At 35.9% G+C, this 21,241-nt stretch overlaps 1 protein-coding gene across 4 annotated transcripts in view; it reads left to right on the top strand.

Annotated features, from left to right (window-relative positions):
* The window catches only part of FTO (FTO alpha-ketoglutarate dependent dioxygenase), a 227,662-nt gene that overhangs the window by 33,294 nt on the left and 173,127 nt on the right, over positions 1–21,241 (top strand). For 3 of the 4 annotated variants that reach the window (XM_063167787.1, XM_063167789.1, XM_063167788.1), the window contains exons 2-4: positions 6,919–6,996; positions 11,890–12,547; positions 20,490–20,633. In XM_063167787.1, the coding sequence (XP_063023857.1) occupies positions 6,919–6,996; positions 11,890–12,547; positions 20,490–20,633 (880 nt within the window). The remainder of the gene's footprint in view (positions 1–6,918; positions 6,997–11,889; positions 12,548–20,489; positions 20,634–21,241) is intronic. The other variant, XM_063167790.1, reaches the window with a different exon arrangement.

Raw genomic sequence — 21,241 nt, forward strand, 5'->3', positions numbered from 1 at the left:
TTATTAATTGTGGCACGTGCTCTCAAGAATTACCTTGTTGATGCCTCTTTTAAAATGCATCATCTGTATGCCTGGTGAAATGTGACTAACAGAAAAGAAAAGTGTTCCTGGAATACATTTCCTTTTATCTGTAAGGCTTTAAACCATCTTCCTGTCTTTTCATTCTGCAGTGAAGAATACAGTTATGCATACTGCAAATGTGTGCATATGATGTCTTGGAGGGCTGAAAAGGTCTTCAGATATCACCAAATTTCTAAGTGCTTTTAGACTTTTATAGTGCTTATTGTGCTAATAAAACTCTGGAAAATAATTTGGTTCTGTAAAAATACCAAGAATCAACAATTTTGTAATGGCCTGTGAAGATGTTCAAATACTGTGTAATGGGCATGACAGCTACGGTATGTGAAATTTAATGCTCTAGCTCCTTATTGATCTTCCTTGTAGCCCATTGCATGGCACATGCATTTGCACTTAACACCTGCTCTTTCTGCATTAACACTATCTTCTGCAGTGTCACCAAGGGCAGGCTGGATGCTGCATTTGATGCTAAGCTGAAGTATTTAAGGGAATATCTATATTTTTTTCATATCCTTTTTACCTCACTTTTGACTGCTTTATTTTCTGGATGATATTTTAATACTTGGAGTTTTTTCCTCCCTTTTAAAAGTGTTCCTATTAAACATTGGTTGCTTCTACCGTTACTTATCAATATATATAGAGACCGGCAGTCTTGCCAGGCTTGTTATTTTCTGGAAATGATGAAAAGCTGCAAGAAAATGTAGTTTATCTTTGATTTTGCTGGTAGTTCTGAAAAATTGTGTCAGTGTGACGTGCCAGTGTTTGTGTTGGAAAGTTCTTTGCCTATATCTACAGAAGGTAGGAGCCTGTTGCAAAGGTTCTGAATCTGCTTTTCAAGCTGTCAGCCCTTGGGTTTCAATCTGGAGGTCCTTGGTCTGTTCTGTGGTTATTGGTCAATGTGTTTGCTCTTACTTTGCTACATTAATTAGATATTGAATCCCAGTGAGGTTTGTACAATTCCACATTGCAGATATGCAATATTTCCCCAAAATAAGGTGGAGATTCTTTCTGTTTCTTTGAGGCCTTCAGGGATAAATAGCACCATGTCAGCATTACTTTCCATTCTTGAGCATAATACGCAGCTCCAAAGGCTACAGAGATCTGGTGCCATGTGTCCTGGTAATAGGTTTCCATGGAAGTTAGGAACCATCACTATCTTCATGTCATTAGAACACGAGATGAGCAGCAACGCCAAATGTATCACTGCTGTGACATTAACCCTTGTTATAGTTTTTATTTTAGCTGTCTTTAATCTTTATTGAATCTTGTCTGTCAAGTACTGTTGCTTAGTATTTCACAGCTGGTCAAACCCCCTTGGTTTCTTGGCACTGGGTGGGTAGGGGTGTTTTTGTTAAATCATGCAGAATCAGTTATTGGTAGCAGTCACTAAGGTTTCTACCTGCTGACTCTTTGGAGGTGAGCTGGTTAAGAATTGCTAGATTAAGAAATCTGGTCTCAGAATCTATTTGCTGTCTTTCAGAAACTATGCAATGAGTGACATGCAGACATACCTCCTTATCTGTGTCCTTATCTGTTCATAAGGATTCACAGCCACGTTGAACTAAACACTGTCTTAGTTGTGTTTTCTTAACTACATGTGTGATCTTGTGTCCATATGTATAAGAAGAAGCTAAGAACTGGAGATCTGGTTAAAATTTGATAATTTCAAAGTTTAAATGTTCTTGCTTTTCCCCTAGTACGTAGAGCTGGCCCATTTACTAACTGGTCCCTGCTGCAAGAGGATGCACAAATGCTGGGAGGGAAAAAGATGTGGGTGATGATACCAAGATGCTTGCAGTGATGGTAAAAGAAGTAGAAGTTTATTCAAATATACAGAGGGGCCTTAGGGACATTTTGTCAGCCCAGTGTCTGTGTTTGAACTATTTATTACTTCATATTTTTATTACGATTACTTGCAGTGCTAATCCATGTGTGACAAATCTACACTCAGCTAGGTAAGGAAATTGCCAGTTCTGTTCCATTAACAGCCCCTGGCCAAAGGAACAATGTTCCTGTAGGTTAAAACAACAATTAAGGGGCCCTTAACACTTCAAGATGGGGAAAGAGGGGATACTGGCAGCAGTATTTTCACACATTGCTGAGCTGCTTCAATGCATAAATTAACTCTTGGTTCAGTTACATCAGTGCAGTGTGTTGTGCATATGCATGACTGGTCTGTGTGTGTGTGAACCAAAGCCTGGGCCTGTTGATTTACGAGAAAGGGTAAGAGAGGTTGAAATTAGTAAGCAAAGCCAAACAGTACCTTTGCAGCAGGGAATATCAAACAGTCTTTGTGACAGCTACTCACAGATGCTGATGTAAGACCTGAGGTCCTGGCATGGCAGTGGATTGTTCATTACGTAATTTTTTTCATGCCCAGGTCACTTGAACTGCATTTTGTTACTTCTGTAGCTGGAACTGTTTGTGCAGTGGAAGAACAGTATTCACTGCAGTTATATTAAATAACAAGTATAATTTATTGTAGTATAATTAGCTAGTGAATATGTGGGGCAGGAAATATTGCTAGACCATTGTGGATATTTTTAGTATGAGTTTATATAGAATAATAATAATCATACATATTTTTGCCCTTAATATAAGATGTTTTTGACTTATATTAGGGGGGCAAGGAGATCAGCTTGTAGTATGCAGAGTGTGGTACAGTATGGTCATATGTCTGCCTACCAGTATTTTTGAGAGGCTGTATTGTAGAATGTGACACAGACAAGGTTTTTGGTAAGTCTTGAATGTAATGAAGAGTAGACTGGCAATATAACATTTTCATGTCAGTAAATGGTGTTGTAAAATTGTCCAGTCCCTTAAGATCTTTTGATGAGTAGAGTTTACAGAAATAATTTGAAGGAAAAAAAACCTCTGAAATCTAATATATGTGATAATGGAGAAATAAAAGCTGTAATGGTACATTTAGGATGTATTTTTTATTACTCTAGGTTCATTTCTGACATAACTTCTTTTAGTGAACCACTTGAATGATCTTGGTAGCTATGAAGTTTTAATAGCTAACACTTGGAAAGCCCTGTAGTTTAAACAAATGTCAACTTCAAAATCACATTCCTTCCTTAAGAAACTATCCCAGTTTTATTTTTTATAAAAAACCCTACATGTGAAAGGCTGTTAGGAGGTAATGTTTTAGAAGTTCCTGTAAAGTGGTGACTTTTTTCTTGATGGGGTCTTAGTACTGTGTCACAAAATTTTTGCTGTATGTTTAATCTTCCTCCTTTATAAAATTGTTTATTAAGCATTTTAGAGCACTGACCCTTTGCTTCATGCAGGATTTGAAAGAAATCAATGTTTTACTAGAGTTGATTAAAGAAAAGAATGAAAGAGAAACACAAGCCCTAATGGACATTCTTATGTGGGTAAAAAAAGGTAATAGGAAGGAGAGATTTTTGAGAAACCAAAGGTTTGCATCTGAACTGTGATTCAGATCTTTTTTCATGATAATAGGCATTCCCAGGCATTCTAAACCTGGTAACCTTTTGGAAAATAAAAGACTGTTGGAGAAAACTGTTGGAGTAGGAGATTATACTTTCTTATGCTTTGAATAATGGTTATTCTTTTATGATCTGTCCCTGAAATTTCTGCGAAAGCATTGGGCTGCATTAAAAACAAAAACAACAACAAAAAAATCAATTGTTTTACTAGTTCTGGTCTCAAGTAGTCTCAGAAGTGTAAAAACTGCCACAGACAGTTAGCAAACTTTTTAAGATGAAAAAATGGGCAATGTTTTAAGAACTTCTGAAGAGAGGAGTTGGTGCAGAGGGGCTGTTGTAGGCTGGGGGTGGCGATGATGTTCCCAAGCTGCCACACCATCCTCTCTGCACCCTCACCTCTTTGCTGTGCTTCTCTTACTTCTCTTGCTCTGTGACAAACAAGGCACCACTTCTCTTGCCAGGAAAAATGAACAATTACATGTGTAGTGATTGAGAGATTCCAATTTTTAATATTCCACTTGCTGAATTTTACAACTGTCTCAATAATCTTATTTATTATTAATGAATGAGCAGAGATTAATGTCTGCAGGATGTTCATTTTGCACTCTCAAACTGGACATTTGTGTTTCTGATCTTTATTGAAGAGTCACTTAAAATAGTTCCACTAACACTCACAGCAGCCCATAAAATAAGTATTTACAGTGTTTTTTTGCCTTTCTGAAGGCCCAAGATGAACACTTAACAAAGTTTCTAAAGCAGTGCATTGTGTGGTGACAGAGATGATGCATATCAAATTGTCTTTCATGTCTTGGCATCACTAATGTCTGTGTAAAAGTCACATTGTTTTTTAAAACATAAGAAACATAATCTTGATATCTGAATAAACTGTTACACTGTTGATAATTTTTAAAATCTAAAAGTCAGATTTAGAAAAATGCTTTTTAAGAAGCCTGACACCTTCAAGTAAAGGCATTTTTTTAGTTTTTACTGGGGGGGTTATGTGTTTGGAGAACCAATAGACAATGCTTATGTAACACTGCTTAGACTTTCACATCAGCCAGCTGGTATAGCCAGATACTCAGTTTTTCTTTTTTTTTTTTTTCCCTACTTTTTGGAGGTATTTGTGAGTAGCTTGATGTTTTTGACATCTGTGTGACAGCTTCTTGCATAAGAGATGAGCAGCATGTTCTACCACCCAGCTGTGTGTATTAGTCTGCACTTCAAGCTGAAGAGCAGCACTTAGCCAGATCTGACAATCAAATGTGAACTACTACTGCCTATACACAAGAGTGCATTTTAATGTTGTGTGCTTTTTGCTAAGAGCCTGATACTTGACAAAGAAATTGTCAGAATCTCTCTTCTTCCTGCCTTTTTTTTTTCTTCCCACTGATTTGAGTCCATGTTAAAATATCTTATTTTTTTCCCTGCAGTTTAATATGGTTTATCTTACAGATAGCAAAGCCAGTCTAATGTTTTCAGCAATTTCATGTTAATAAAATTCTGGCAAGCTTTTGGTAATAGAGGAGTGTAATTGTTTTAGAAAATGCAGGAAATCAGTGTGTCGTTTTTGCCAACTTAATCTGAAGTTACAATCTGCTGAGTTTCACCAATGACTTCATGTCAACATCCCAACAACCTGTCCCCAAAGAAAACTGAGGACATAAAGAAATTACAGCACTACTTCAGAAATGTCAGTGCTGCTCTTCTCAGGCTTGTTAAGAATTGTGAGTGTGGAGATGAGTGGGAGCCACCTGCTCTGATTTTAGTTTGACTGATCTGTGGACCTTAGAATCCTCTACACTTCCACCTGACTTTAAGCCTCTGTTGCCTTTCTCGATGCTTGAATTTGAGTAAAAGGAATTCATTGTCACAGAATGCACAGTTATACTCCATAGTTCAGCTTTCCTTGTTGATGTGTTTGCTATAAGCCAGGAGTTAGTTAATACATGAAATGTTTTATCTTCCTTTTTTAAATAGTAGTGTCTGAAGAGGAAAGATCTGGTTTCACCTTGTTTTGAACTTGGTTTCATGAAAGTGTTAGTCATACCTTTTTATTTACTTATTGTTTCCCTTTGTATTATACCCTTAATATTACTTTTAAAACAGCGTTCCATTTCCATCTGTTCTTTCTCTTACAACATAAAAATATTGAGTTGTTTCTTTTGCTAGTGTTTATGTAGTTGAAAATATTGCAATCAAAATAAGAATTTGAGTCCTGTTGTATATTTAAGCATTATGGCAGATACAGTTTTATGGTCTTTGAGTTGCAAGTAAGTTGAAATTTTGTTAATAATCAAAGTTTGTAAAAAGCAATCCTCGCAATCTAAAAGAAAGAAGAAGTAGAAGAAGGAGTTTATTAATCTTCTAGGTCAGAACTTTCACTGTAATAATTTTTACACTGTGGTTAAGCTATACTTTAATTGAGTTAGTGTTGAGTTAGTCTGTGAGTAGATAAGGATGAATGGATCTGTCATGGATCAGGATTGTTTTATTCCAGAGATTCTGGTGGCATGTTCCACACTTCACTTGCACTTGGCAAATTATTAACACAGTTAATTGTATAGTGCCACAAAAAATCTATTTTGATTAATAAAAACCTGAACAATACAATTTGGAGAGGCATCAGGCTTTTATCTTAGCAATTTATTAGTGATCACATTGAGTAAATATTGGTGGAGATGCTCTCAGTCTAAACCAGAAGTAAAAATGGAGTTCAGAGAATAAGGGAAAAGAGGAAACCTGTTTTTACAGCAGCTGGTTCTTTGTGCACTCCCAACATCAGACTGGATTTATGCTGTCTCTGGGATGGCAGTTCTTCAGGATGGCATTTTAAATATGGTCAGGCTGTGAGGGCTTTGGGCTACAGTAGATTGTGCTTTCCTTTTCTTTCATAAACTATTGGAGGAAATATTTTAGAGTACCCCCAACATTGAGCCTTATTGTTTTAATGAAGTGGTCATTGAGCCCTTTGATGAAATATGAGCTTTTTACCCATTGGCTGCACAAATTGAAGTAAAAAAGAACATGGAAGGAAACAAGAAATGAGTGTGTAGTTATAAAGTAGGCATAGGTCTGAAGAACATAAGGCAGAGATGAATTTGGATCAGTGTAACAAGGACTGATACCTGAAAAAGAACCTGGGAGTAAAAGAACTCATGAGCTCTAAAACTGTCTGAACTGAATTACTGCTTTGTAAGGAGAGAAGTCCCCCTTATTTTTTTTTTTTTTTTTTGGTTTTAGTTATTTAATTTTCCAGATTTGAAGGTAGTAAGAGAAGTAATTGCACCTGGTTTTGCCGTTGAAATACAACTACTTTTATACTTCTCTGTTTATATCTTGGTTTTTAAGTGTAATTTTCTGTTTGAATTTTGCTCCTCCAAAACAGAAGAAAAAACTTCTTGAAGAACTTGGGGAGAACAGACTTCCATATCTGACACCAGCCGACGCTGATTTCCACCAGCTGGTAACGTATTTCTTTTAAATAATTTTAAACTAAAATGGCTGTTTGCACTGAACAACAAATAAATCTTCCTTCAGAGACACTGAAATCTGATATGAAAAAAGGTATCCTGATAGCTGATAATGCACTTCCAGGTGGAGTGAAATAAGATCTCTAGAACTGAGATGTTCACAAATGGGAACTTGCTGAACTTTATTTTTATGTGTGTGCCCTCACTACAAGTAATGTATAACATTTAATCACAGCTTTTCATGCTTTGCTGAAGCAAAATACATCACCATTCTTTTAATTTATTTTTTAATAAAATTAATAATTTAGGGTGAGAGTGGTGAAGAGATCTTTGTAGCTCCTGTTTGGCAAAATAGGGGGAATATTAATGTAGAAATTTCAAGTATGAGGAGCTTAATTCTACTTTCCAGCAATAAGGAATTGTTAATTCTTGGCTTGCAAAACAAACTGTGGAAATGGAATGCCTCAAATGAAACCAAACAGAAGGATCAGGCCCAGTAGCCACATGAGCAGTAAACCAAGTGAGTGTATGCAAGAATATAGTGAATAAATAGAATTTTCTGCATCTGTCTTGTATCTTTCTCGATCAGCTAGATTCAATCAGATCAAATTTGATCATGGTGAGAGAAAAAGCATGGGGAATAACCTGGCTGTTTGAAGAGCTCCAGTGACCATGCTCACATTACACAACACAGGAGTGGTGCCTGCCTTGTGTTGATACATGGCTCAAAGATGTGCAAGTGTAGAAGAGCTGGGAGAATTTATAAGAGTAACAACAGATGGATTTTATTATTTCTTCTTTTTATACACAAAACCCCCAACACATTCTTTTCAGTCTTAAACTTAATGCTCATGAAGAAATTCTTCCCCCTTGTAAGAAGTGGGCAGCTGACTTTTCCTCCATCCTAGTCCTGTTACATCCTCTCCTGTTTGTTCTCTTCTGCCTCTGATGCTGCCAAGAGCTGCTGTGCCCAGCATCTTTTTCTTTTTCACATCTTTGTAAATTCAGCTTCTCCTGGAGCTGATGTGAAAAGAGAAGGTGGGATCTCATTTGCTCAGGGTCAGTGACCCATAAGTACAGAAGACAATGGGAACAAGATAAGCAGTAAAATCACACCTGTTCAATCCTTAATAAATTTTCGATAGATTCTTTTTGCAAAAATAGGATTATACTTTTTATGTAGTGTATATGTGATGCTAGATATTTTTAAGTATATAGGCTAATCATAAGCATCACAAACACCTTTTGAAGTCTGTGGTGGTTATGAAATGTTCATAGAATCACAGCTGTAGAAATTGCAAGTTCCAGGATGCTTAAATGCACTACAGCTGGAGAAGAAAAGAAGGGTGAGAGCTTGAAGACAACAAATCAGCAAAGTAAAATTTCACATACAGTTTAGTTTTATAGTCTGTCTTTCCTGGACAGACCTGCCCTATTCCTTGAAGGATCTATATCTTATGAAACAGTACTCTTTGAACATGTTGGAAAAGTTAGGTAGGATGCAAACAAAAAAACTGTCTTATCCTGTTGGGTATGGAAGTGTACAGCCTGAACAGAAGTAACAAATTCCATCACAAGCAAAACTGCCACTGACATCCTCTTTCCATGTGTTTTTCCTGATAAAGGATTTTGGAAATGGGTCCCAAGCCATCAGCTGAAACAATGCAATGTTTAAAGCCAGTATAGAACAAGAAGGGGGCTGTAACAAGGTGGTTCACAAATATTTGAAGTACAGAGTATAATTTCATGATGCACATGGTAGTTTGCTTATCAAGGGTCCTTGTTGCTGATTCCTAACTTTATTCTGTCACTCAAGTCCATAGGGTGGTTCTCTGTGTTGAGTATCACCATCAAAAAGTGAAAGCATATTTAAAATCTTGTGCAATAGTCACAAAAAGATTTGAACATCAAATGTGGTTGGTTTTTTTTTTCTGTACTGTAGTTGCCTGTAATGCTGCCACTTCTTTCAGAGTGAGCAGTGAGCTGACCTTTAGTACTGGCTGTCAGAGTTACAACGCAGAGTACATGATCGCTGCCCTTCCCCACCCCCCAAAACAACAAGGTGTCCAGTGTGAGCCCAGCAGTCACCCCGTGTTCTGATCCTGTAATTCTTTCCTCATGGAGGGCACAGCACAGGCACTGCTGGGGGATTTATGGAAGACCAGGCTCTTTTCATGTGATGTGTCAGAAATGTGTTTCCACTTCCTGATTTCTTTTGAGATACCTTAATGATAAAATAGTTCTTAAGCATGTGATCTTAAAGCACAACCCAAAGGTAACAGGCCTCTGACTTGGCTGGCAGCAAAATGTGCAAGGCATTACCTCTGCAGCTCAGGAGGGGAATACAATGTTGTTTCCTTTGTAAAATCTGTGTTCTTCCTTTCTAGTGCATGTTTTCAGGGATTTCATTGCTTTACGTCATATTGTTATTTCCCTCCTTCTGTTTCTAATAATTGTTGGGAATTTTGTGTGTGTGATTAATGTCAGAAATTCAGTGTATTTATATTTTCATATTAATGGTTTAAAATATATACAATTAGTGACTGTTTAAATACACTACAATAGCATATGTAATGTGGTATGAGTATGTATACAGAATTATTTAAAGAAATACTGGGGTACTGCTATAGAACTGTTAGAGCTCTTTCTTTCATACAGGGCATTTGCATAATGAAAGAAATAATAAAGAATAATCCTTATATGTCACAACATAGAATATTCTGGCATTCTTAAGTAACATTATGAAAGAATATTTGATTCACATCAGCCTGTACCTTCACATCTGACTGTAGCCTATAGCTCCAAGTCCTGAATTTACACTTACTAATTTCGTTAGTTGTTGTTTTTAGGGACTTTTTTCATTGTACTGTTCATAGGCAGGAGATACACAGCACTGATAGAAGCAGAAGGGGCAGTTCAGGACCTCTAAAGGAATAATTTCAGGCTTTTGACAAGCTCAGGTGAATGCAGCTTATCAAATTTGGATTAATTTCTTTGAATGAAAGCTGTGATCCTGTGCTCTGGGGTTGTAGAGGGACCTTCACACAGATCTGGGACTGTTTTCAAGCTTTGGTGTTTGAAGCTAAGCATGTAAATACAATTGTCAGAAATTATTGTCTGTAGATGCTGTTACAGGGGTTCATATTCCTCTCTCTAGGAAGCTGGTTTTTGGAACCATAAGATTGTATAAAGAAAAGGAGTTAGCTTCACTATAAAAATTTACAAGGAATAGTGGCGAGGTTTATAGATAAACCAAGATTTATTATATGTAATCATTATTTTTAAAATAGGCTTCCTTTTATGTTCTCCTTTTTAGTAGAAACAAATGATCCTATAAAGCCAGCTCTTCAGTGTTATAGGATAACAGTGCATTATGATGCAAAAGTCTGTTTTCATGCAGTGGAAAATGTGAATACTTACTGCCTGGTTTGTATTTTTTAAGGGCACGTTCTTTGGATTTTAAAATTAATTTCCTGAAAGGCAGGTTCAAATGAGACTTGGAAGTAGATAGTGCTGGTAAAGTGGGTTTGAGTTGTGCCAGAAGGAGCTCACAGATGGGTTGTAGGTCGGTGTGGTGTTTTGTGCCGGTGACTTTTATTTATCTTTTTAAGAGCACTTTGAACATAAGCTATTAGACTAATAAAAGTTTTGGCAGATCACTTTTATGCATCCATGTTCTTTTGACCATTGCCTAATGCCTTCAGATTTCAGTCTACCTTAGTATGTGTCCCCACACCACCATCAGTACCTACCGTTTCTCCAAACTCCCAAATATTTTCTGGACAAAAGGAAATAGGTGTGGTGAGTCCTCAGGAGCTTCACAAATGATAATTGATGCCTGATACACTCACATTACAGCCCCTCCTTAGTAGGGCACTAGTGTGCATCTGTTTCTTTCGTTTATCTATTAATTTTAATGAAATACGTACGAACCCACTCTCTAAAAGAAGTTATTCCCCAGACTTTGTCCAGTTTGCCAAACAGTCTCAGCAGTAGTTAAAGCAGATTTACAGGCAACCAATAAAAGGTGTGATTATGTGATACTCACTTCCTTAGAAAACCAGATTAACAAAATAAAATTATCCAAGCCCTCCTGGAGTGGGAAGCAGCACTGTGCATGCAAAGCAAGAAGCTGCTGATGAGCAGAGTTGTGCCTTGCTGGGAGTTGCTGCCTCCACACACTGCTGGGTTCTGAGCTCCAGCTGATACCAGGGCTGGTGTGGTCACAAGAGGATATGAGGGAAAAGGACACTAGAGGTAGGGAGCTGGGGAAGCAATAACTTTGGACATTTTCTGTTATCAAAAGAGAGCTTTTATATAAAATGAGAGATAATTGGCAGGTACTGAGGAATGTAAAAATAGAAAGCAGCAGAATGTTAGCAGCGTATTTTTAAAAAATGTACATTTTGATTTTGTTATTTTTTTCCCTGAAAAGTATTGTTAGATAAAGCTATTTGAGTGTATCATGTAGCCCTCTAGATTTCTATATATCAGAATGAAACTGTTGAAGGGTCTTTGCAACCATTACAAAAAGAGGAATCGCTTTTTGGCTGCTGGATATTCTGTTGTTTATATACTTTAAAGTGGCATCATCTACAGATTCATCAGATGAGCTGTATGTTCTGCTGAACTGTTCTAGAGTCTTTGTATTTATTTACTTGGAGATTTGCTCTAGTTTAAACCACTGGTACATATTCACAGCTTGTGCAATATCCTGATATACGAAAATAAAGTAACAAGATATGGCATCCATATCTTCACCACATTCTAGACTTATTCTTGTTAACTTGACAGCTTTGCCTAGTCTTGAATTATCTTGACTTCTGTAAAAAGAATAATTATTTTCCTCTTATTGCTGTTTGTTTGTTTTTTTTTTTCTCCTTTAGTGGAAGAGCAAGTATTCCAAGCTGATTTTCAGGAAATCTGATACAGTACCTGAAGATCTCCACCAAATGGTACAGGAAAGCTTTCTGGCCTTGCGAGAGCACAACTGTTTCTTTCAAGATCTTGTGAGGATCAAAGGAAAAGACTTCCTTACTCCAGTGTCTCGTATATTAATTGGAAACCCAGGCTGCACTTATAAGTACTTGAACACAAGATTATTTACAGTTCCTTGGCCTACAGAAAGTTATGACATAAAATATTGCAGTCCTCAGATACATGATGCTTGTAAAGCATTAAAGAGACTTAATGACTACTTGCATATTGAAACAGTCCAGGCATTACAAGGACAAAATTTGCTTGAGAACAAAGAAATTAAAGATACTACTGTAATAGATAGGAAGCAAAGTTTTGCTGCTTCTCTTACAGAGCAAGAGTCTGTTTCAAAAGATCAAAGCAGTGTTTGTGTATCAGAGGATGACAGAAGTATAAAGAACAGAACATCTTATAATTTGACTTTATTAAATTATATGGATCCACTACAAATGCTGTACTTGAAACAGGAGCCTTACTTTGGAATGGGGAGCATGGCAGTGAGCTGGCACCATGATGAGAACCTGGTGGGAAGGTCAGCAGTGGCTGTGTACAGTTACAGCTGTGAAGGTGAGTGGTGGCACCTGACCAGTCACAAAAGTCCCTGGAATTCCTGAAGCTCTCCTGTGTTCCCTGTGTGTATGGACATAAGCACACCTGCATTTTGTTCTAGACTTGTCACATGCTTCTGAATGCACTCTGGTACCTTTTGTATTGCAGTCTTATCTTTATTTCCTCCAAAACCTGTACAAAATACCTGTGTTTACTGCAGCTGGCTTAGCAGCTGTTCTCTAACTAGATTTAAACTTTGGTATAATTAATTCTCCGATTAAGAGCCAAGAAAATAAAAATCTGTCAAATATCTTTCTTCAGAAAATGCATGTGCATGTTTTCTGTCCTGTAAAATGTTTCACTGTGGTTGGGATCACCATTTTTATAGTGTTATTTATTATATACGGAGTTGCTTTGCTTTATGCTGATTTTACTACTCTTCTTTCTTTGGAAAGATCATTTTCAGTTGGTTTTGGATAGAAGTATTACTGTATTTACTTAGAAATATATGCATTTGTCTAGGCTTGCTGTAGTATTAATGTGTGTTTTATGGAGGAGTTGCCAACATTTCTCTAGCTGGGAAGAGTGGGCACTTTGCATTAAAACAACTCTTGTCTGACAGACTTTACAGGTTCTTGCTTATTTTAAAATGAATTGCATACAGCATTTAGGGGTGGTGGTGGTAAAAGTGCAGTTGAAGCATCATTAAAGATTTAATTTTTAGTTTAAGGTACCTGCCCCATTTTTATTTTTATTTAAGAGCAAACATGAGGATTTTCTTGTTTGTTTTTTTTGGTTTTTTTTTTTTTTTTCCCTAAAAATGCTTGAACAAAGGCTTGGATATTTTTTTTAAGACTCTTGGGTTTTGCAAACATAAGATTAGAATTTAGAACCTTGATTTGAATTAGCAAATTTTCTGTTATGTTTCATCACTCACAATGGGGTTTTTTCTTCTTCCAAAAGTCCTATGATGTTTGCTTCAGAACAGAGGAAGAATTTGCATTGACTTCAGTAGGTTTTGGCTAAGGACTGTGATATAAAAATAATAGTTTATAAAAATCCCACGTGCATTATTTTATTGGTTTTGTTATTAGTTTTGAAACTCAGTGTCACTTTGTTACTTAATGTACAGCTGAAGTCATATTATTTGCATTTTCCTGGATGTTAAACATCAACTGGCTTAGCAAATTGAATAGAAGAGATTTCCTGACTGGTAAAAGTGTAATTTTCTTCATGAACTTCTTTCTGTCCTATTTGTCCATGGTGTCAAGTAGATGTGTTGGGGTTTTTTCCATTGCTGCTGTAGAGAAATATTTTTTCAGTAAGATTTTAAGTTAAAGAAACCTAAACATGAACTTGAAGTAGTAATACTGTGTATGAGGATTTATTGTAGTATGCTTAAAACTTTTTTACTTTAACATAAATTTTGCTTATGGAGGGGTAAAAAAGTGAGTCCTTTAATTTCAGGGAGCTATAAATTAACAAAAATTAAAGCTGCTGAGTTTATTCATAACTCGTTAGTTGATTTTGTTTCTTTTATTCAGTAAGTTAACTAAGTAAAAATTATGGTGTTTTAAAATCACTGCAAATTCTGTGGAAGATTTGATTGATGTGGGTAGATAGAAATATTTTATATGTTTAGGCTAAAAGTTATTTTGGTACCTATGGACAATAATTTTTTTGTCGAATACTAAGTTTTTTTTTCATAAATACACTTACAATTGAAAGTTTGTAGTTTTTTATGTTAAGTTTGGAAATAGGAAAACAAAACAAGATCTTTCTAGTAAATAAATTGATTTTTCTATAATTAAGAAAAAATTAAAAGTCGCTACTTGAAATTCTTCTGGTTTTGCGTTGCTCAGGTGGGGGTTTTGAGCTTTAGAGGGAGTTTCAGGTGCCTGCCATGGCAGTGGAGCATCGTGGAGAGATGTCCTGCAGTCCCTGTCTGTGTGCCAGCAGTGCCCTCCCATCTGTGCTCAGGGTTGTCATTGTATATCCCTAAAGCAATGACCTGCTTATTCATAAACTGGAAGAAATGGATCCTGTTTGTACTTAGGAGTGTGGTTTTGTAACTGAAGTGTTGGTAAATGTCTCTTTGTGTTAAAGTTTTGTACCCAGTGCATCCAAGAGGATTTGATTTTAGAGAAGTAGGTTGTCTTTTTTGCTCTTCTGATTTTCTGCTTACAGCCTTCCAATGCTGATGGTTATAAGCTCATCAATGTTTACAATATTATTCTTTCCAGTTCTGTATAATGTCAGTGTTTTGATGGTTTCTGCAACTTAGAAAGACTTTCAATATTTCCTATATTACCAGGTCTCCATAACTGTAAAACACGAGGATCTCAACATCTTGTTGAACAATATTGTTATATCTTTATGGAATCAGGTCTTGACTTTTTATTTTCCATAAATATATTTAGTTTTTATGCCAACATCTTTTATTAGCACTTCATTAATTTGTTTGATATTGAGCTAGCATTGAATTCTCAATGTAGTGTAAAAAGACTGTCACAGAATCACTACAGAATGCATAATAAAAAGAGTAGCTGTGGTCAGATTTTTTTTTTGTTGGAGCTATTTTTTCTTAGAAGATGTAGCTGAGCTGGATTAGTAATTTTCTGAGAGAAAACACTGATTGAGTGGGAAACGCAAACACAAATTAAGCATGCTGATTTTTGTTGGAACTGGCTTGATTCATTTTTTCTGCCAGGTCTTGCATGTTTGTTTTGTCAGCTCTCAATTCCTCCAACCCCCAGTGGACACTGAGGGTCTGTGGCAGCCTTGGCAGTGGGAGCTCAGGCTTCCAGAGCTGCCGGGCTGGTGCTGCCCTGCCCTGCTGCACATGCACAGTCCCCAGGTTGTCAGATTTTGAGCAGCAGCAGCAGCCCTTGGAGTCAAGCACTCTTACTGAGCTCTGGCAGCTCTGTCAGACTGTTTAGAGATGCACAACTCAGGTTATGTGGTTTTCTTTTTACTTTCATTTACGTCTTTGTATCAGTGTTTGTTTTGTACCTACTTAGTGGATTAAATAGCATTAAAACAGATACTACTGTAATTGAAACAACTTGTTTTCTTGTTCATTTGTTCATTGTTTGATGCCATAATGAAAATTTCATGTTTGAAACTTTGATCAGTGTTAATTGGAGTAGAAGCAGTTTTCAATATGCCAGAAAAGAAATTTAGACATCAACATAAAGATATTGGAACAAGCTGATATTCTAATTGGTATCAGTGTTTATTTTCTTGTTTCCAGTGTAAAACTCTTTCAAAGCAACTTCAAATGAAGTACAATTCTAACAACAAAATAAGGTAAACATTTAGCTTGATGCTTTTATTTACATTGCATTAGGTTAAGAGTAGGTTGTCAAGTGATGAGAATAAAAATTTGAGAGGTTTCTTTTTAGTGTGTATGCTGCATGAAAGTGCATGAGTGGTAGTCATATGCAGAACTGAATAGGTTACAGAATGTGTGTTCAATTATACTGCCACTAACAGTATTTGGAATTAATTTACATTTCAGAATTTGTCAAGGAACGGGAATTTCAAATTTTGACCAATTCAGCATTTTTAATAACACATTAGCTTACAAGTATCCTATCACCTGAGAGCATGAAGGTAAAAGAATTGTTCAGGATTTTAATATAGTAAGCTAATAACTCATATTTATTTTGCAGTTATAAAAGTGAATTGCAATCCAGTAGAATAAGGGCATTTTCAAAAATTGGATTTTATCCATGAGAAGTTCCTAATGACTAGCTTTCCATCAGGTCAGTGTAAGTTTTGTAGGAAGTTTTATTACTTAGCAGAGCACTAGTTGGTTCTAAAGATGTTCTTTGAAGTAGAGACTTGTTTCAGTTACAAACTTACAGGAGATGGAAAAAAATGTAAACAGTTGAAGTGTGTCCATCTTTCTCTTACCTGGACTTCCCACAGAGGAAGAGATCAGGTAAGTAGTTTTCTCTAAATTCTTTACCATATCTAGTTTGTTTTCTTGCTGTGTAACTCTTTAACTTCAACACAACTGGCTCTGTCTGCTGACAAGGCAATGTTAAAAGGTTTAACAAACTTATTGTTAGTGATGACTAATCTTCAAGGACCTTTTGTGCTTGTTTCTTTTGTAAAATGCTATTTTTATGTTTTTACTCTGTGAAGTTAGGAGCAGCATCCTGGCATGTAGCCTAACGATGGCTATTTCATTTAATTGGGAATAAAAATAGAGATGTACTACAGATGTATGTTTCCCTACCATATTAAAAAAAATTCTGAAACTAGAAAAGTTGTTCAGCACTGAAGTCAATCTAACTTTGTAGTTAACAATAATCTTCTTTATGTACTGCTTAATGAATAAAAACCATGGAGTAGATGTCTTTTGCAGGATTGGAATAATTTCTAATGTCAATAATATAACAGAAATATTACTTGCTGAAATAACAGAAATGGTATGTAGAAATTTTTATCTTACTTTTGAAGAAATGAGTAAGTGCATGAAATGGTCACAGCTCTAACTTGTAGGGTCTGACCAGTTTGATTTATGTTCTGAAAGCCACAAATTTTTAATGACCCACTAAATTTCACAATAATATATTAGAAGCCCTGTTGTCTAAAAAGAAATCATCCCTTGAATAGACTGTTGTGGGTTGTGGGGTCTCTTTTAAACATCTTCTCATTGATCAAATACAGCCTCTCCTTCAGAAATGAAGGGATGACAGAATATTGTTTGTTCTTATTTTTGTGCTTTTGTTCCTGATTTATGTGGATACAGCATTCCAAACATGAATCGATAAGAACATTGTTGGCAAAATCTTATGTTTTTTTGGTTTCGTGAATGTCGGTTTGCAAGAAAAACTTAAATGTTAAAAGAATTTAATCTCTTATACTATGGTTTTTCAGTAATGAGGTAGAGGAAATAACTTTGGTAGATACTTCTTTCCCATCAGCTGCTGAGAAGCAAAGCATGCTCTGCTTCTTCCACTTCTTGCATGTAACACATATAAATTGCTATTGAAAGACACTGATAATTTATGTATGTTTTAATTCAGGAAGATGTACCCAAATTCTTTTACATTCTGAAAAAAATCAATCAATCTGTAAAAAATTAATATAACAATGGTCAGTTGGATTTAATGTTGACGTAAATGCTTACAGTCCTTGTTCTTAGCTATGTGTTGGCAGTGATTCTATTTTCTTAAAAAATTATATGTAAGGTTACATTTAGGATATAATTTGGCATTACAGTTTGACTTGAATAGAGATCATTTAGGTTTCAGAGCATCAAAAAGTCTCAAACTCTGGAAGATTTTGGAGCCAAATAGCCAAGAAACCTTTCAAAGCTACTTTTACTTTCTGCGCTCTGAAACAATAACCAAAGTAGTTCCAGGAAAACAAGTTTCATATTGTTCTGAACCTAACCCTGACCCAAACCTGATAAGATCAGATCTTAGTGCTGGAACATCTCTGAAATTTGAGCTGTCTCATTAAAAGCATAATGCTGTGGCCAATTTTCTGCAGCTACATTCTCTCTTTCATGGTTCTACCATAATTACAGGTTTGATGAGGTATTGTTATGCTGTGGTAAGATTTTACTTCATTGCACCATTTTATTTGGGATTCCAGCTTAAAGGTTTCTTGCAGGCTCAAGTCTGTAAATCTCTGCTGACCAGAATTCAAATCTGCACATAGTTTTGTTGTACTTCCATTAAATACTTTATACTTGACCATTTCTGTATGGCTTACTACAAAACACATTTGTGTTCTTAAGGTGATGGGTATGTGATCCATGATTTATTCACATAATTTATTCTCAAATACTTATGATTTAGATGCATCCAAATGTTTTCACTTACATGGCAACTGTAATTATATCAATAAATATACAGCATCCAATCATTCTTGAGGTATCAGAGAATTTAATAAAAACTTCTTTTTATGTAAAAGTTTGTCAGGATATGCCACAAATGTTAAGGTGTCTATTTTTCCCTTTCTTTCAGTTTCGGGGTAGCTTGCATTTAAAAGCAAGTAGCAGCTTGCTTCCATTTGTTACCAAAATAACATGGTAGGAGCAATCAGTTTCAATTGCTGCTGATAATTATAAAGTGCAATAATTGAGAATATAGAGAAAAGGAGACTGTGAGCTGTATTTGAACTCAGTACTTAAGCAATAAAAAATTTATCAAACTGCAAAAAATAAGTCATTTTAACGAGCACATTCCAAAGGTGCTGGATTTATGAGGAGACCCCAGGAAACTTTGATTGAAATTGCTGTCTCTGATTGTAGTTCTATATTTTATTGGTGCCATATTGTGAACAGTGCTGCTGCCAAAGTGAATGGGAAGGCAGCATAACAGAGAGAGTTAACCCAGAAAGTTACTTCTTTTTATAATATCCATGATGTATTGCATTAAAAATGCCTTGAAAGCCATCCTATTTGCAGTTTTCAGAAAACATTTTTCTTAAATTAAGTTACAATTTATCTGAACAGGGTAGAAAATATGAAAGGGCCTTGAAGAGTTTAGTATTGATTTTTCTGAGTATTTGCTAGCTCTTGTTTTCTCATTTGTGTGCTCCTTGATGGAAGGGCCTAGAACTGCTCCTGAGCCACAGCTTCAGTTGTCTGAGCACTGCAGCAGAAAAGGGAGGGAACTTGGGGACTGAAAGAATTGTCACTTAAGAACATTTAGATTTGGCTCTTTAATTGGCTTTGTCTCTTTGCTTCCTGAATTTAGATAATATTTCATTAACATGATAGTTAATAAATTATCCTAATTTTCTAAAGGCTGCCCCCAGCTGAACAACCTGCAGTAACCATGTGAGATGAATGACATGAATATTTTAAAATTGAGAGCTTGTGGTCACACTTTGTGTGTGCCTCTTATAAAAAAAGCTATACATCTTTATATTTTTCTTCTAGAATTTACTTAAGACGAAGGTTTTAAAAGTTATTACGTGAAAGCACATTTCAAGTAGACAGTGAAATGGACACAGTTGCTAAGTTCTAAGCAAGAGTTGGTCATGGTGCATAGTTAATTTCTAGCTCTTCTCAGCTGTTCTGTGCCAGCTACTTATTAAAACTTCATCCCTCCTCTGTCAAAATGCACTGTTACTTTAGCTGTAAAACTGTTACACCATAGCTCCCAAATACCTTGTTATAAATGCTGACTGTATCTTTCAATTTATACTGCAGTGAAGTAAGCTTATGAAAATAGTTCTGAGGGATTAAGCTCTAAATACTATTTCTGTGCAGTGGATTATTTTTTCCCCAAGCTCAACACGTTCATGTTGCATAATGATAAGAAAAGTGTTGTGACAAATGCATTGAAGCTTCATTGGCTCTTGCACATGTTATCTAGCATGTTTGACTAGTAATTTTGAGGAAAGAATGACAGAGATGGTTCCAAGATTTGCTTTGTTGGTCTAGACTGTGTTTTGTAACCATTATTTCACCTTTGCCTCAGTTTATGATTTAGTGAAATAGCAAGCACATAAACAAATGAAATTTCTCCTAAAATGTTTTGGCAGTTTATGACTTGAAATTCTTTCAAAAGTTATCTATTGTTATATCAGTGTTGCTGCATTTTTTGATTTTTTTTCTTCCATGCTTGTAGTTTTAGTAATGAAAAAAAAATTAATGATGCTTAACTAAAACTCTCCTTACATGTGCTTAAGAGTTTCAGAAAACCTTAAGTCCATTACAAGCCTTGACTTGATTAGCCTTGGTAGTTAACGTAACTTAAAGTTTTCATCTTGGTAAAGTTGGTGGGAAAAAAATTCTTGATCTTATATTTTCTTTTTCTTTTACCTGTTGCATACTTTTGAATTTGGAGATAATTATAGCAAGTGGAGATTATAGAATCTTTAAGCCTATTAAGATTGTACCAGTATATCTTTAAGTCTAAACCAGATTTTGTATTTATGATTCTTACCTGTTCCCTCATTTCTGTGATCTCTTTCTCTCTCTTTCAAGATTCATCTGTACAAGAAAGCAACGAGCAGGAGCTGAAGGGAAGAGACCCAGCTGTGTGGCACGTGGGCTTGAAGGTGGCATGGGACATAGAGACACCTGGCTTGGCAGTGCCACTTCACCAAGGAGACATCTACTTGATGCTTGGTAATTTTCAAGGACTAAGAAGCTGAACTGTCAGTTGAAAATAGAGAAAATTACACTTATGTTAAAATAAGTTACCATACCTTCCTTACAGTTAGGACTTTTTTGTTTAGAAAATCATGAAATCTGGCTGAAGTATAGAGCCAATTCCTCCTGCTCTGCCTACTTCCATAGTATTTTTGGGAACTTTTTTCCTTAATGTTTCTTTCACTTTACAGCTGAGAAAGAAATAGTCTTTTTTTCACCTTTTCTGTCTGTTGTGCAGTCAGAATTACTAGTTCAAGTTAGTCTTCAGGCCATAACTAGAATTTCCCCAGATCTTGCAATCAGTTGTGCTCTATCTGTCCCATCCTTGTATTTCTAGATTCTTTTTGTATTATTGATGCAGTTTTTCTGAGCGTCTCTCATGTTCAAAAAATAAGTTCCTGTTCCTCAGCTTGGCTTATCAATTGACACCTGTATTATGTAAGATGTGAATGAATGTCTTAAAGTTTTCTGGTACCACAATCCTTGAGGTTTCAATCATGATGCCAATCTGTGGATATTTTATTAGTCACCAGTTTTACACATGACACTTCTCTCCTTCTGCTATGATGTCTACATTCAAACAT

Source organism: Melospiza melodia, chromosome 13 (assembly GCF_035770615.1).
Source record: "Melospiza melodia melodia isolate bMelMel2 chromosome 13, bMelMel2.pri, whole genome shotgun sequence".
Taxonomy (NCBI): Eukaryota; Metazoa; Chordata; class Aves; order Passeriformes; family Passerellidae; genus Melospiza; species Melospiza melodia.